A 17694-nucleotide genomic window follows, 5' to 3' on the forward strand; every position below is an offset into this window, starting at 1 on the left:
CCCAGTCTAATAAAAACTCCATGTTTGTTAAAAGGTGGTTAAAAAAAACTTTGCTCTTTAAATAGCCATTGGTGTCCTGTGCCCTGGTTCTCACTAATACCATTGTAATTATCCTTCTAGGGATGCACAGCATGCTCAAAGCTGCCAAGTCAGTGCAGTGTCCTCCTGCATGCTGCCAACATGCCTGCAAAGCAGCTGTGCCATTCATCAGAAACCTGCCTCCTTGCAGAGGAGCCACTAACCTGCTTTACTGCAACCTACGCATTTTCAGCTTTACTGCTAGAACTAGGTCACCAGCAAAGATAGCCACGATTTTCCAAACTCTCCAGCTATTCCTGCTTATTCTGTTTGGAGGTTCCCTGGCTAAGCACCATGCCTTTGAAATGAAGAGGCATTTTGGGCTCCTGCAAGGCTTCTGCAGTCAGACACTGAGAAGCAGGGATGCTCTCACTCCATAATTCTCAATTGCCTCTAAAACTGCCAGGCAATGGGAAAGTTGTCCAGCTCAGATCTACTGCCACCAGGTCCTTCCTGCCTCACCAGAAGAAATCAAAAGATGGTGCACACCAGAAAACATGAGTTAGCAAGGGGCTGCAGAGACCCTTGAAGACCCATGCCTGCACCTGAGCCTGGCAGACCCCAGGGTAGCAGTCAGCCTCCCAGCAGGCAGCTGGAGAGTAACCAGGGACTGGTCTCCTTCCTACAGCAGAAAAGCCACCCCTGGTCCACAGGGTGTCATAGCAGTAAAAGCACACACAGTACCTCAAAGCCTCTGTTTCTTTGCAATACTGCTGAAAGAGACCTTGGACTTTGGTGCCTTCCAAATATAGTCAGGTTTCAAACTTGTACTTTCATTAACCAGCTGAAAGAAGCAAGCATTTCCTTTGTAAGACAGACATTTGTACTTTAGCAAAGGAGTAAAGGATGCTATTAACTTGTTATTTGGGAAAAAGTATTTCCTGTTCTTAAAATCATGAGTGGGAAATTTGTCAGTATCAAGAATAGATTCTGATCTGGTACTAGAAGCTATTTTTGTCACTAACATAATTTTAAAAGTACATGGATAAGTTACAGTTACTAAAAATTTTTTCATCACATACATCTATTTTCTGAAGCTTACCTCATGGAAGAAAATTCCTAATGAAAATATATTCTAAGAATGTGACCATTTGACATACTTGTTTACACAAAATCTTTTATGCCAGAAGGAAAGCATGTGCTCTTCATCTAATATCTCTTCACACTGTCAGAAATATTTAAGGAGTCATCAAATATCTACTGTATCTTTCAGGTATAGAGGGCATACATCTGGAACAAGGGAAGCAGTGCATGTAATTTCACCTTGTAAAATTATTTAAAATTTAACCTCGAACTTCCCAGGGAAAATGAATTACCAGCCAAGGTCATTCTTAGAAGTATGTCTGGAAAGAAAGCAGTAGGAAGGAGAACTTAAGAGATCCTAGCAGTACTTTTCCTACTGGATATGGATTTTTGCACAGAAAAACCAGCAATACTGTATTTCAAGAGGCTAGGAGTTAGCTAACATTAAGTGACAAATAGTTTTAACTCAAGATACTTACCCATGTTACTCAGGAGAGAGCCTGAACAGAGCACAGCTCCCAGCACACTGACAGCAGGTGAGCCATGTCCTGATCTCACACATACAGAGGTACCAGGAATGAAAGGAGGCACCAGTGAGTGTGAAAACACACCATGCCTCTGTTTAGCTAATGTGATGTGCTAATACAAACTCTTTCTAAATACAGTTCTTGCAAAGAGGAGCTGAGTTTATTGCCTAGAAAATTAAAATAATATCAACTTCAGAGGGAAAGAACACCACAAACCACCTGCCTTGCCCTTTCCCTTTAACTTGCACCTTCCTTGTATTTTCTTTCTCTCCTGTAGGAGTGTGTCAAGGCCAAGAGATGTAAGACAGCTCAAACAAACCTCAAACAAGGAAAAAGCATGGAGCTAGCTACTTGGAAACGACTTTCCTGAGCTGGAAGCAAGACAAAATGTATCTCTAACACATGCAAATTGCTCCATTTGCTTCAGCTCAACTACTAGTGCTTTCAATAGGGCTCAAAAATCATAATATAAAGTACAGGATTGCTCTACCTAGTGAACTTTTGATCAGCTGGAAAAGACCATTATGACCCCTGCTTAGGTCTTCAATGCCACAAATGGATACAAATTCGATTCCCCCAAACCAAGAACAGCTGTAGTTGAGTAAACTAACAACTGCAGGAGGATTAGCTGCCTTAGGCTTGCTGACCCTGTATTTTCCCAGCAGGAAAAGGGTTAGGACCCCAGCTGGAACAAACCAGACACTGAAAGGTTCATGGCTTGTTTTGGAAAGAAAAATTATTTAAAAAGACAAAGAAAGAGAGGATCTGGAACATTTACTCCTCTAGTTTGGTTTCCATTTGCTCTGCTGTCAGAGCAATATTAAGAAAATAACCACATGACCTTAAAGAAATACCTGTAGCAGCACCACGTGATAATCCCAGTCACACCATCCTTCCTTGCTCTTCTGTCACATTCAGGGCCTCATGAACTTAGGCAAGATTCACTACTGCTTCACCATCAGAGATTTTATTTTCTGTGTCGCATCCCATCTTGGGATGACTCCTTGTTGGTTTCAAAAAACACTACTATTAAAAATCATAGCTAAAAAACAACAAAAAAAGATCATTTTCTCCAAACACAATTCACCTAGAGAGAGCCTGTGGTGGGTTTCCTCAGCATGAGAGCCAAACTGCAAACCAGAAGGATGAACTTTTTGACTTTACTAGTGCTGTGCTAGCCAGGAGCTGGTAGAGCTTGGAAAAACTTTCAGGAAGGGTGAAGTAGCAAACTGAAGATGACATTTTCACAAGCAGGAAAGGGTTATGCAGCAGGCAAAACCTTTAAATGAGCATCAGACCTGTTCACAGACAGCTTGCATGACCCCAGGTAAATCCTCCAGGAACTGAAGTATGCACCACTCATCCACAAAATGGAGCTAATCCTAATTCCTTCATGGAGACTGCACAGCTATAGCAACTCTTGGTTTTCAGGTGCTCATGTAGCTCAGCAATGACAATGGTGTGGGAAGAGCCAAGAGACAGGATTCTCTGGGAAGTTAATTCATCCTTTCTCTGGTGGTTAATAAGGCTCAGAGTACAATATGGTCACATTTCCCAAAATGGATCACTAACTCCTCACTACTCCATACATGCAGCAAAAATCTGAGGTCTTTTCTTACCTCTGTCCCAAGAAATTCTCAAGATGGAATTTCAAAGTTTAGTCATAATCAGGAAGACAAGATGAAGGGTGTATTGTTGACATAGCAATCAAGCAGTCATAAAACTTTTTGCTTCTTTAAAACCTTCAGTTTCTGATGTCCTACTGTTAATCCCATTATGTTTTAGACCCCATAAAAATATACACCACAGTAGCTCAGATATCACACTATTTTAAAAAAACAAACACCTACATAGGATGCTTCCTCTTCTTTCTGTTTTTTTAAATACAAAGGTTACACTGGCTTATTGGTTTTATGTGGGGGATAGGAAACACTTAACTCTGGGTGCTGGGATGCCCAGCGTACCACCAGAATTGCAGGGAAGATTACAAGTGCTGGCACGATTAATCATATTTTTCACTTTAAATAATATAACAATAAAAAAAACCAAACAGGCTTCTTTGAAATTAAAAATTTAAAAAAATCCTTTAAGAACTTCATGCAATTTGTTTTCCCTGGACGGCTGAGGGAAATCACAAGCCAGTGCTGTCTGCACAGACCTGGGAGCCAGCCTGGAGGGCTTATGGGAGTCCCCTTGCTTGTGTACCACAGCTTTCCACTCTGCTGCTGAACACTTCCAGTGTGTCCAACACACAGAACAAACCCCTTCCCATTCTGCTCTTTCCCTACCACATGTATTCTTTGCAGAGATCACCACAACACACAACTCAAAGAAACTCCAAAACGACACTCATGACTCCAGAGAGCCTTCACATGTTTTCCTGAAGTATGTGACACTAGATATAAGATTTCGCTTCTCCTCTCCTTTTGCAATCCCCTCCCTGAAATGTATCCCCATATGTGCTTTTTTCTGTGAACACCAAGCCTGTAAGCTGCTTTTCCAAGCCACGAAAAGTTTAAAAGAGGTCACACCATGGAGAACAGGCTCTGCACATTTCCTAAGAGGGTCATACAACACAGAATATCCATGGGAGATAAAGTGTTCCCATCCAGCTTCCCACTTTTTTTGGCATTGAAGTTGCTCTTCGGGTTAGGTGAAGTAGGAAATGCATGCATTGGAAAAAGAAAAGATCAATGTTTTTTGTTCCCCACATTTGCCTATCTCAGCCAGAACTCCTCAGTATACTTCGGGGGTCTAACAGAGTGATTCTTGCTATGAAAGCCGACTGCTATATTCAGCATTTGGGACTCTTCACACTCATAGAGGCACTCAGCTTTGGACACCTTTTTTTCTTCCTTTGAAAAATGCTGAAATAATTTTCTTCTTAGTTGGACGTTAGACAAAACTTTCTGGCATTAACCACGGTTAATCAGGGCAATAGGCTGCACTGTTTCCCTACACAATCCTGCTGTCAAGTGCTTTTAAGGCCATGCTAGATTGGCATGTGCCAGAAAAGCTTTAGATGGAGCCCATCCTGCCATGGGATGAGGGGACCAAAGGAGCGCTGCAGGCCCCTCTCAGCCCCATTCCTGACAGAAAACTTTAGAAACTGCAGAAATCTGAATAACACAGCTTCCTGCTCTCCTTTAGGTGCAGGGCCTGAGCCAGCTGCAGGGGCAGAATGCTGAGTCTCCAGAAACCACTCTGAGGTTTGACCCGGGTGACAGAGTAGAAGATCTGCTCCAGAGTGGCAGCTGCAGCTGGCAAAGGGCATTAATGCCATGTGTGTGGGAGCAGGCGGGCAAAGGAAAAGGGAGGATCTTGAGGCATCTGCAAGGCACTGTTTCCATTAGCAGAGTGAGACAGCTCCCTGCCGTGCACATTGGCAAGGAAAGAGCAGGAGCAAAGCAAACAACAGGAGGGATTGCAGGGAAGAGGAACCCCCCACCCCAACTGCTGAAACAGGCTGCACCCCAGCAAGCCTCAGTTACACAGCTGCAAACTTGGAAAAGGGCAGACAGCTCTGAGGAGCGCCAGGATCTACTCTATGAGAAACACTGGAAACAAACACAGATCAAAGGGAAACACCAAGCTGTATACACAGCTGGGGCTGTCTTCCCCTGTTAAAAAGAGAAGGGCACGTAGGTTTTAACTGCAAGCTCTTTGTGCGTGCTTGCACGTAACCGTGCATCTGGGCAAACGCGCGTACTCGCCCCACGCTTGGCCTCCTGACATGACCAGAGTGTGGCTAATGAATGGTATTTTCCAAGCTGTGTGGAAGATTCCCACACAGCTGGGCAAAACCTGACTGGGCAACCCAAGCTCAACTCACCCCAGGGAACAAGGCCAAATAGGTGGAAATAAATGACACAGGAGATACAAAGCAAGCTCTGTTTTAGCCTCTGATTTCTACAATAAACCTGCTGCACTGCCCCTCCTTTTAAAATGACTCATTTGAACAATTTCATTGAGTTTCCAGAAGGAGTAGAACAATTCCCATCTAAGAGCTGGGCTTTTACCATGTAGAATTAGAAAGAATTACCCAACTGTTCAGCAGGTTGTGTTTTCAAGTAGCACTGTAAATTCTCTCCTGAGAGGAAGATGTGGAGGACACATTGCCCAGAACTTTCTGGGAGAGCCAAAGCAATCCCTCCTGCACAACCCAGCTCTGACAGAAAGAGGAGAGGAACACATTGCAGTAGCACATGGAAATTCTGGCAGCTTCCTGTGGTCAGGTCTTGGAACACTCTGGCTGACCAGGCTCTTCTTCAAGGCTAGTGACAGCCACAATGGGCTCCTCAGGGCTGATCTCACCTCTGAACCTTCCTGTTCTGTTCCTTTTCTTTCCTGGGATACTCACAGGGAGATCTTCCCGTAGATAAATAAGTAGCAAAATCAAGTCTGGCATCAACTACCTTTCCACATATCCCTCCTGATGGTTGTATGGCTTTGCCAGCCTTCACCCACGTGGAAGGGTCCTTGCCCTTTTACTCAAACACACCCACTTAACCACAAGAAGAGCAGAGTCTATCAAATGCCCGCCTTTTGTTTTTGCATTATTCACTGTCCTGGACAGTAAGGAACCTTGGCACTGCTCCCCAAATGACTGTGCACAACTACAGCACTGTAGAGACAACCAGAAAGGAGCAAGAACTGCCCAAGTGAAGGAGCAAGTATTCACCCATTAAGAGAGCCATTAAGAGCTGTGCTTCTAAATGATTCAGATGCTTTTAGATATTCCACCCTGGCTCAGCAACCAGACAACTCAGACAGAGCAGCCTGCACTTGACTTTGTAAGCATGACTAAATTTTGTGCAGCTGTTTACTACCTACCATGATAAAAACCACACCCTTAGCATAGGAACTATCAGTCTGCACCATGTGTGAACCCACTGATACCTTGCACAGAGTCTGCTTCTATAAAAGCAATGCTGCATTTCAAACTCATGCCCTGTTTCCACTGGTGGCTTCATGAATAAGCTTTTCTGTACAATCCTTCTTTCCCTCAGTCCCTCCTGTGCAGAAACCCTTGTACAGACAGTTACAAGATCACTCTGTAACTGCTACATTCCCTTTCCTGCCTCACCTTTTGTGAGCTGAACATGCTCATTTGCAAAATCTCCCATTCACAGCAATCTGTTCTTCATCCTGAGCCTTGTAAGTACTCAACTCCCAGGCAGAAAGAAAAGAAGCATCCATGCTTTGCAAAAGCTTTACATTTTTCCCTAAATAAGTTATGTTGCTTTACGAATGTACTCTCAAAGGTAAAGAATTAACAGGCAAGAGGGACAGAAAAATCTTATTACACAGCTAATGGGAAGTGATGCTCAGGCAGCAGTCTACCCATAAAGTATAGCTCAAAAGACAGAACCTAGGCTCCTTTAATGGAACACTGGGCTGAAAAATCTGACTCATGCAGGGCTTCCTCTGCATTCCTCCAGACTCAGACAAACCCAAAATCTTTATCTGAGATTCAGCCTGCATCTAATAGACTCAAGTCTGTTTCACTTCTGAAAAACAGGATACTTCAATTTTGCACAGGCACTGTAAGAACAGCCACAAAGAGCACTAGGCAGAGAGGATCTAAATTTCCACACAAATTCAAACTCCCAAGGACAGAAGGAACACTGGTGAATCACACCACCTACTGCCATGTTCTGCCATGGCCCTGACGTAGCCCTGTCCATGTCATCCACTTGCTTTATGTGACGAGAATTCCTGACCCTTGGTTGCACATTGTCTATTTAATTGTTTTATGGTTTTCTTATGCACTGCTTGGGAGGAAATCTGTGAGATCAGTTTGCCCACAGTTATACAAACTACTCAGGGTGACCAGCACCATTTGCAGTCAGGTAAGAACCACAGCAATTGCTGATGCCCTTCTCTCCTTCCCCAGACAAGGTTGTGAACACCTGTCACACACTTGCATTTACCATCACAGCACCCAAAACTAGGAGTTAGACCATACTGCTGCCTCCCAAAGCAGCAGATGTGCCTACACTTTGTGTCTGTCTTCTCTTTCCTTAGGGGAGAAGGTGTTCTGCAGTACCTCCTGCCAAACACTGAGAGGGACACAAGGTGTGAGCATGAAGTTTTGAAGGAATGTGGGATAGGGGAAACTTGCGTGAAGGAGAGAAAAGGCAAGCAACAAGCTGGAGAAGTGGATCAATGAAGCAAAGGATTGGGTCAATGCAAACTTGTCCCTGCTCCTTTTCTTCATCCAGGCACCAGCTCTATGCATGTTTCTGCTTCTCACCTGGCAGAGGTCACACTAGGAGACACCTGGGGGCATCCCACTCTTCCCATCTTCCCTTGGAATATAAGGTTAGAGGTTATCAAAGCTATCATACTTTGGCAAAAGTGGGCAACATACAAGAAAAGAGAACAAGAGCATGTTTCCTTCATTTCCTATCCCACTTCTTTTGGTTATTACAAGTCTGCAAGGGCTACATTATTACATGTACCAGATGTAGATCAACACATACAACTCCAACTCCTGCCCCAAGAGTACAAGGTCCTGAAATTTGTCGTTAACAGGTGATCTATCTCAAAATTATATTCCTATTACCTCATCTTCCCTACAGCAGAAATCCCCAGCTGGCTTTTAGCTAGCAATGCTTTCAGGCCCACAAGCAATATTAGTCACTTGAACAAGAAAAGTTGTTGCATCAGAATTGCTGGTTCTCAGCACCTCAAAGAGCACCCTGGAAAAAAACAAAAGCAAACCTGCAAAGCCTCCAGAGATCCATTTAGGAGATGATAAGTACAGAGCCATGACACAACTGAAAATGGAGCCAGGAAAGCTGAATGCCTGACTTCCTACCTGGGGCCAGAGGTCCAAGCTCACTGATTACAGAGGGCATTTGCCCAGTCTTTAAATTTTTTTGAGGACAACCATAAATACACAGAACTGGAGAGGGCTCAGCCTGAGAGAAAACTACAGCAATGCACCCAAGTAGAAATCTGAGGATGTAAGTTTGGGAAGAGATTCAGGAACCACAGCTGGCAATGATGCACTCCAAATCAGCCTGGTGAGCTCTGATTTGGTGCAGAGACCTGACTGCAGAGAATGTTTCTTTCGAGGATGGGGGTTTCCTCTCAAGTCTCCCTTCTGGGAGGCAGGATGATGAGAGGATTCTCAGCATCAGACCATTATGACATAGCCAAGGAGATTGTGCTGACAGCTCTTTCTACACCATGGGAGAAAAATACGTCAGAAAGTGCCCCAAACATGTCTTAGTTAAGAAGGGCTTTGTGATAAATATCTGTTTCTGAAAAATGGCTTAACAGTGATTTTATTGTGCAACATTTTTCTTTGTGACAGTTTATCCAAAATAGTAGTATTGTTCTTTTTCCTCTTTTTCTTCAACAGCTATTGGATTCCTAAGGGAGGTGCAGAGATCTGGGAGCAGAAGGATGATAGGCATGCATACATTCTTCACTGCATCACTTTGAATAAAAAAATAAATCATATTGAAACTTGAAATTCCTCTATGAGCAGTACTAAAGAACTTGCAATAAAATGTGGATCATTTTGTTTCCTCCAAATCTTGGCATGGAGACTAACTGTCCCTTTGCAGCAGCAGCACTCAGAGTTCAGAATGTTCAGCAACCTAGCCAATGTGAAACAAAGCCTTTGCAGACTTTCAGCTGTAACTGAATCAAAATGCTGCTTCTGCCCAAGGAGGCACTTTGCATGAGCAAACGTGGTGGTCAGCCCTACCCAGCGTTACATCAGGGACTGGCGAGTTCTCAGAGCAATGGAAAGAAAACAGCAAAAGGCAGACTGACACTAAACAACACTGGCTGAGCCTGAACAAATCCAGAAAGAACAGCTCTCTGACAGCCTTACTCCAAAAACCACCAGCTTCACCCTATCCAGGTTAAGCAAAAACAGGAACAGCACTGTAATAAGTTATCCAGATCTCCTAAAACAGAAACATGCTGCAACTCTGTTGAAAATTGTTAGTCCCAGCTGAAAACAGCATCTGTCATCCAAACAACAGAGCTGAAGACAGCTAACTACCTCCAGCTCTTGTTCCACACTGGCCTTGGAGACAGGAGAGCTTAGCTCAGTTCCCACAAGGAGCAAGCTGGATCAGTGCATGCTCTGACCTTTGGATGTGTCAAAGAAAGATGCACGCTCAGCTGTGCTGGACACGGTTTGACTGCTGCAAGCAACATCACAGATTCCAAGTTTTATTAATGAGGAAAACAATACGTACTGTCAACGTTTGCTACATGAAGTTAGCATGAAAACAAAGGCCACTCCAAAGAACAAATTAAATTTACTGGATTAGTTTCTTGTTCCAGCTCTCCTGATAAATAGCATTGAACTCAACACCACATTGATTAGTTGGTTCAAGACAAACACTGATCAGATTGCCTTGGCAAGTATATATAGGACTACAAAAGTATGATCATCCTTGTCTATTCAGAGTAGCAAGGATTCACCATACTTCCATTTTCCTTCTCTCTATCTTTCTCTTGCCTGCCCTATTTAAAAGTCCTACCTTAACTGCTTTTCCTAAGACGCACTCAAAGCTCTTGCTCTAAAGAAACAGAACCAAACGGTGCAAATGCTGCAGAGCCTCAGAAGGCCCCCATGTTTCAGTGCAACCTGACCCAGGTCATGGTTCTCTCCTAGAAATTCAGCAGGGTTTTTTCTTTATCTTATCCTCTACCTCAGATAGGCACCCGAGCACAACAGCCAGCTCTGGGTGAGAAACCGCCTTGGAGAACCGCTTTGCAATAAACAGTCTCTCACGTCAGAGAAAGAATGGGTGAGGAACCACTGAAGATGGGGGATTCTGGTAAGAGTCAGGCTAAAAACCACAGTACTTGATCCTTGCTATGTGTTTGTCTTCTTTGCTTCTGATCCTCTCAAAAGATATCACAGAGAAAGGATGTTACGCCACTTCACTGTGTGCTTTTACACGAAACAAACTTTTAGCAACTTGGTTTAGAAGCTTGTCTCCTTTAGGCTTTTTCCTTTTTCTTTCTAAATGATGTACCTTTGCAGAGTCACAAATTCTGCAAGATCTTCAGAGAATTCTATTTTCAGTGATCTCTAGGTCACTACCTCCTTGGATCTATCTTCTGTTTGAACTGAATTATTGTTACCATAAGAAAAATACGCTCTCATAACACATTCTCTACCCAATTACTCAGCTTTGTTTTCCTTCCTTCTGCTGCATTACAAAGCAATCATCATCAAAACCTAATAAAGCAATGTATGATATACAGAAAAATGGTGATGGTTTTTTTGGTTACCATTTTTTAGTTTTTAAATCAGATCAATAGCATCACAAAACTCTTTACTGTTCCGCCAGGAGACATAACTTTTTTGACAGACACCACCACAGTGTTGGTCTACCAGAACTGCCACTTCACAGAGCAGCAGGAAGTCACCTCAGAGCTGTGTGTCTTCCCATAATACCACACTGACCACATCCTCCTAACACTGGCATGTGTCTAAAATGTTCACAGACAACAGCTAACACCGCTATCTGTGTAACACACAACATTCACCTTTAGCCTGAATTTCATTTGTTATCCTTTTTTGAGAAAATGTTACACTTGCAAAGTTCATCTCTCAGTCACACGCTTTATCTTGTTTTCTTTCAGCAAACGATGAAGTGTTGCTTACACATCAGGTTTTTTGGTAGGCGTGTTAAAGGACTAAAAAGTATCATTTTAGTTATGTATTGCAGCAAATGAAAAGAATGCTGGTTTCTTGTTTAAATGCAAGCTCTGACTCATCCTGAGCAGAGATAAAACTGAAACACATACCCATTAAATAAAATTTTTCAGTGTGAGGATTAATGACAGATAATAAGTATAAATTAATGTTAATCTTTTACAACAAACAAATAAATGTCAGTGCAATCTTTTCAAATTAAAAAAAAAAAATTAAAGCCAGAAGAAGAGTCATTTATATATTACAGTTAATGTTTGGTACCAAATCAAACAGCTCCTCAGCAGAACCAGTGGAGTGTTCTGGAGTGAAATATTTTCAAGCAGTAGACATTAAAAAATTGCTTTAACATTTTAAAATACATTTTTAGGGGATTTTCTACATTAAAGGGGTACACATTAAAACATCATCAGCTCTGCAATACTGAGTCCAAGTTAAATCACATATTCAAAAAGGAGAAGAGCATTTTGTTTTACTAATATTCTCTCGCTACTGCTTGAAACAAACTCTGCGTAATTGTTGAATGGGTTAAACCAAAATTTAACTGAACATAAGAAGACTGCTGTTCACAGACAAGAAGGAAAAAAACAGAGTCAGAGACCTAATAGTGGACAATTTTGAAAATTATAGTGTATGTCAATAATAGAGATAACAGTGAGATTCAGAAGGAATAATCTCAAATAATAGGGAAAATGAGCACCTGTCAGCCACAAAGCCATTAGTATCAAGGCTTTTATATCTGCAACAGTTAAGTCTGGAGACACTGACAAACTTAAAAACACACGAAATAAAACATGGAGCTGGGGAACACAGGAAGCAATTCCCCTCACTCAGAAAACACTGCTATAGAGTTTGAAAATAAATGCTTCCAGTATGAAACTTGCTGCCCAAATCACTGGTAATAAACACTGCAAACACAGCAAAGGCACCACAGCATCTAGCTGGGTTTGCAGATGTGAGCAGCTGATCAAGCCATAGCATCTGCATCAAGGGACAGACAATCCCAAAGCAGGAACATCAGACTCCTGACCAAAGTTCCCAGATACAGGAGTTTGCTGTACAGAGCAAATGTGATCAAACATGTGCCCTTCCCACAAGGATGAAAACCAAAGGCTTGTAAAACCATGTCTGAGACAGACCTGGAATACAGTGCCCCGGAATGGGAAGCCCTGGAGGAAAGACCTTGCTGAGAAGGCTGATGGTTAGGAATCTTCAGCCTGGAGCAGGTGGGGACTAAGGAGAATAACAGACAAAAGGAGAGGAAGAGAGATATTACACCAACTGAGAATGGAAGGACAAATTCTGCAGCAATCAAACACCTTGTCAATATTCAGGAAAAGGTGGCATAAAGGGAAGCTCAAGTAATAACACTCCTCTCACGAGTAATGCTTCTCGTGACACTTCAACAGTCAATCCTTTTCCCACCTCAGATAATATTACAATAATTATAATATTATGTCCTCAGTTAAAGACAGGGAATCAGGCAGAAACTTCCTCAACTCATAGAGACAACAGGTACCAGCACATGCCAACCCCATCAGTGCACAGGAGTCCTTAGCTGGACACACTCTAAGATCTCACCCACACAGAATTTGAAGTTTCACCACCTGTCCTCAGGCTAGAAGAAGATGATCACATACCCATGCAAACTTGGCCAATGTGATAGGACCAGGCTGGCACAGGGAAAGATGGAGACAGCTCTGCTCCAAAGCTGTACTGAGTGCAAGCAGCATTTGCAGTAACAATTAGATATGCAAATAAGCACATCGAAGATTAGTGACGGTCTCTCCATGACTGTTGTCATGGAGAAAAAAGCACCTTCAGTTCTGGGTCAGACCCAAGGACTGCATTTTCTTTCCCTCACTGGTAAATAGAACCAGAGAGAGCACTGGAAAACCCAGCAGCCAACACTCCTCAACACATCTCAACCTGGGACTGGAGAGGCTGAAGCTCAGGGAGCAACATAACCAAAAAAAACCAGAAACAAAACAACCCTTCCTGCATCAACCCAGACAGACAAGACCATGGCAACTCTGTAGATACTCAATACCAGGAGGCAGAAGCACAGGCTGGAAAAAAACACCCACACCACGCAAAGGCCAAGCTGCTTCCCAGCATTGCTGCGGCTAGGGGGAGGCAGATGTGGGGAAAACTGAGGGCAACACAATTCATGAGGTACTCAGCTCCAACTCCCTTGAAGCCACACGGGAAAATCTTGTCTGAATGAAAATACACACTTGGCTCAAAGCCTCTGTGTGTCTTGGGCCATCCTCACAGTCCTCCCATCCCTTGTTAAATGACGGCTGCTAAGAGAGAAGAGGAGGCAACCAACCTATTTAGACTCAGCTTTCCTTCCCACCCTGGGGGTTTCTTCATTGGAGCAGCTGGCTGGAGCACCGCCTTTGTTACAGCAGCCACAAAAAACACAGACACTCACTCTCAGCCCCCCTAAAATCCCACAAAAGAGCCAAGATAAGTTTATAATGGAAACCCTGACACAACCTTAACTACAGCGTCCTGAATGGAAGGTGATAATCTGATCTGTGTGTGAACTAGCACCCCTTGTCTCAATGGTATTTATCTTACTTTAACTCCTGTTACAAAAGGGTTGAGTCATATAGCAGAGCCAGCCAAGTAACAAAACTGCAGGGCTTGCTGAAACGCCAGAATCAAGGATAAACAGGCATAATCCTAGAACAGGTTAGAAGAGCCTCCACAGGAGTGCTGGTAGCCAGACCTCTGAGCCTCTGGACAATGGTATTTTCTTCTGTGCTACAAAGACTATCACAGCCCAGTGCAGGGGTGGGGGGAGACGGTGCAGAGCCCAGGGCTCTGCCCTTTGGTTCATGGTAACACATAGTACCCAGCGCCCAAGAAACCTGATCCCGTAGCAACCTCATGTATGGAAAGTGCCCCAATCAGATTTCACTGTGTCAGGAGAAGAACAGTATTTACTCTGCATACAGATTAGTCACAAAACTGGGTCACTTCTTGCCTTTTCAGAGAAAGAGAAAAAAAACCCCAACCAAAAACAAAGCTGCTTTTTCAGATCTTTTTGTGTCTTCCCCCCAACTTTTAAAACTACATGATGCAGTGTGGTCACTCACAGCTGTCTAAGCTGATCAAACAGCACCTGCATGGGTAAGGTCAAGGCACATTACACTCACCAGGCCCACATTTTTTTAGAATTCAACTCATTAGCTACTTACCGGTTCTTTTCTAGCTCATTGTGCGTAGACCTGGAAGAAAAAAAAAAAAAAAAAATTTGGATTAGCCACCTCTGACCTCTGAGCACCAAAGTTCAACTGCTGCAAGCTGTACACATCCCCATTGGCACATCACAGTGCAAAGCCAACCAGCTACATACATTAAGATCTATAATCTCAATTTGCTTGCTGTCAAGAAGTTCCTTCCCTCCAGTGCAAAAGCTGGTACCCTTACTGGTAAAGAAAATGTTCCCTAGAGAACATTTGAATTAAATGCAAACAAAATCTCAGAGAGGCAATGATTAGAACAAGGGACCAGGGTCTGTCACTTCCAGACTCTTTCTGGCACTGCCACCAACTCAGTACAGGACTGAAGTTGTTTCTTTGTGCTTTAGTTTTTCATTCACCCTATAAAAATATCAGTATCATCTGCTAACACAAGAGCTCATGGAGCATTAATCTGTGCATCAAATACACAGGAACCTTCCTTCCAGCAGAACTGGCTCTGTAGGGACAGCCCCTGGAGCCCTTCAGCCATCACATGCCAGATTTAGCTAATTTAGCAGAAGCAGACATGGCTAGCATTTGGGCACAAAATGGGATGGCCAGTTCTGCCATGTTTGCAAACATCACTGGCACTGTGTAGCACATTTAGGATGCCTGGAAATCCCCTGGGGATGGGAACAGTACTGCCACAACACCAGCATGCAGTGAAGTGACACTGTGACACTCGACAAAGGAGGGGGCTTTGTCTTTATACCTGCCCACCACACCAAGCACATTGCCAGTATTCCTTAATTTAGAGCTTTGCAGCTTGAAAATGAAACCAACTAGAAACGAAGGGGAAACAGGTAAGTTCATTCTTCTTGCCTCTGTGATGACAGAATGAGTGGCAAAAAAACCCCTGTTTAAATCCATTCAGGATTTCTAATCTAGCCCAGGTAAGGTTGTTGAGGATTATTCATAAGGATAGCCATTTGTCCAACATTTCTCTTTAACGGAAGGTCACCTTAAAATAAGAGTAAAAAGAATCCAAGAGCTTAATAAAAAGGATCTATTTTCTCTAATTTGGCATCACATTTCTTCCGGAGCTCTGAGAAGATTATCCTCTATCCCCCATCTGGAGAATCCCACAGAGAATTCTACAATTAGGGAACTGAATGGAGGATGTGCTCCAAGGGAAACCCTGTCATAATTAAATGCTTCTCCAAAAAAAGGAAGGAGGAGTGCCTAACAGGTGTTAGAACCTCATTGAAAATGATGAATAAACTGTGGATGTCTGCAAAAACAAGGTAGCTGTCTAAAAACAGTAGCTGACACAAAACAGTCTTAGTTGACCATGGCTGTGAGCAGAGGAAAAACAAAATGTTACCATATACCTGTGCAAGCCACCCTGCTCAGGTGGACACCCTAAAGGCAAAGCACTTTATAGTCAAACTTCATGTTGAGAAAATTCCTGAATTCCCTCCCAAATGTAATGTGTGCCTTCATTTTGGTTCCCAGGAATCAGAAACATGAACATACTATTTAGTCCAGAAAAATCTCCCAAATCAAACCCACATGCCCCCACCCTATCCCCCCCATTCTGAGTCTAAACCAGCAAAATCCATTTATCCAGGCAACTTAGACTCAAATGAATCCATCAGGATCAAGCTGAGGCCCTTTAGAACCACTGCCCATATGTAGTTTGAAACATGCTCATTGTTCCTTTTTACTGTATGTTCCTGCAGGAGACTGTGCACTCTTCTTGGCTATGACATTAGCAGTTATAAGGCCAAAGATATGCAATGGCTTGAATTCCTATATTATATCGAGCCAATTATCAAGGCCAGCACTGAAAGAACAAAGTTTGGCCCACTGCTGTGAACAAAATTAAAACAGCAGGTTCTCCTTACTCCTCTCACACAGGAGACTCTTTATTACCTATCTGCCTTCTGATGAACAAGACAACTGAGAGAGGTCACAGGCTTTTCACCAAGTCAGGAAGTATTCACTGTGACTTTTAACCATGTCTGTGGCAAGGAAAAAAAAGCAACACCCCCAACACCTTCCCACTGAAGCTAAATGCAAATGAAAGAATCTCAGCAGCATTGGATGAATCCTACAGGGAGGCTTCTTCTCTTACCTGCCTGTGTTTTGCTTAGTCTCACTGGGGCCCATCTGGAAAAGTCTTAATTTTTTATTTCACCCAAATTTAGGAAAAAAGTTCAGCACTGGTCCCCATTATCACCATTCACTAACTCCTATTTTCTGTGACAGTTTCCTTTTGCTTGGACAACACTAAAGGGAAAAAACCCTCTCTCTTCTGTTCATTAATCATTGCAATTTTCTATAGCTCCTATTCTGAAGATTAGTTTATGCCCCTCATCTAAGATTTATTTGGAGTTAAACAAGGACAGTGCTGTCAGTAAAATGGAAAACAAGTGGAGGAACTGCTACTGATACAGCTCAGAAAAAAAAAAAGTGCATTAAAGAGGTACAGAAACAAATGTAACTGGAGTAAGTGAGCTGGTCTTATCATCAACTGAGAACTCTGAGACTATCAGCAGACTGAAATCAAGGCCTCATCCTTGTGCATCAGCACCAGCTCTTTGATGGGTACAGGATGAGCAGCACAGCTGAAAACTATCACCAAAACTCGGGGAGCACTGGTGGTACAGCAGCAAGTAACCAGTGTGCTCAGAGTGACACCGCTGTGCTGCTGACACCGCCACAGCCTGTGCCACCCAGGGAAACAGGGACACTGCTGCTCAGCATGGACCACAAACCAGGGGAATTCACATCCCTGCTGTCAGGCGGGCAAGGGCAAGCAGAGCCTGCAAAGCTGAAATCAGAGCCAGGTGGGTATGGACATATTCAGAGGGGAAAACAAAAGACCAAGCACATGTACTGGCACTGCTCAAAACGTCAGCTGCGATTTAGAAGGAGCTCAAGCACAAACCGTCTGCAGGTCCTCATTCAAAAGTCAGGTTTCTATAGCAGTCAGTTCTTTAACAATTTAAAACACCCAAACTGATAACTACTCCTAAAAACTGAATAAAAGTTATTAAGGAGGAGGATCCTGCTCACTGCATTTTGAAAACAGCTTGGAAAAAGGTCAAGAATGAGTTTCAGAAGCTTAAGATAAAGGAGCCAAGCAAACAACAACAAAAATAGCAGAGCA

The 17694-nt window shown here is 43.1% G+C and overlaps 1 protein-coding gene across 2 annotated transcripts in view; it reads right to left on the bottom strand.

Annotated features, from left to right (window-relative positions):
- MXI1 (MAX interactor 1, dimerization protein) overlaps window positions 1–17694 on the bottom strand; it is a 55390-nt gene that overhangs the window by 13927 nt on the left and 23769 nt on the right. For both annotated transcript variants that reach the window (XM_033065671.2, XM_033065672.2), the window contains exon 3: window positions 14535–14564. In XM_033065671.2, the coding sequence (XP_032921562.1) occupies window positions 14535–14564 (30 nt within the window). The remainder of the gene's footprint in view (window positions 1–14534; window positions 14565–17694) is intronic.

Source organism: Catharus ustulatus, chromosome 8 (assembly GCF_009819885.2).
Source record: "Catharus ustulatus isolate bCatUst1 chromosome 8, bCatUst1.pri.v2, whole genome shotgun sequence".
Classification (NCBI taxonomy): Eukaryota; Metazoa; Chordata; class Aves; order Passeriformes; family Turdidae; genus Catharus; species Catharus ustulatus.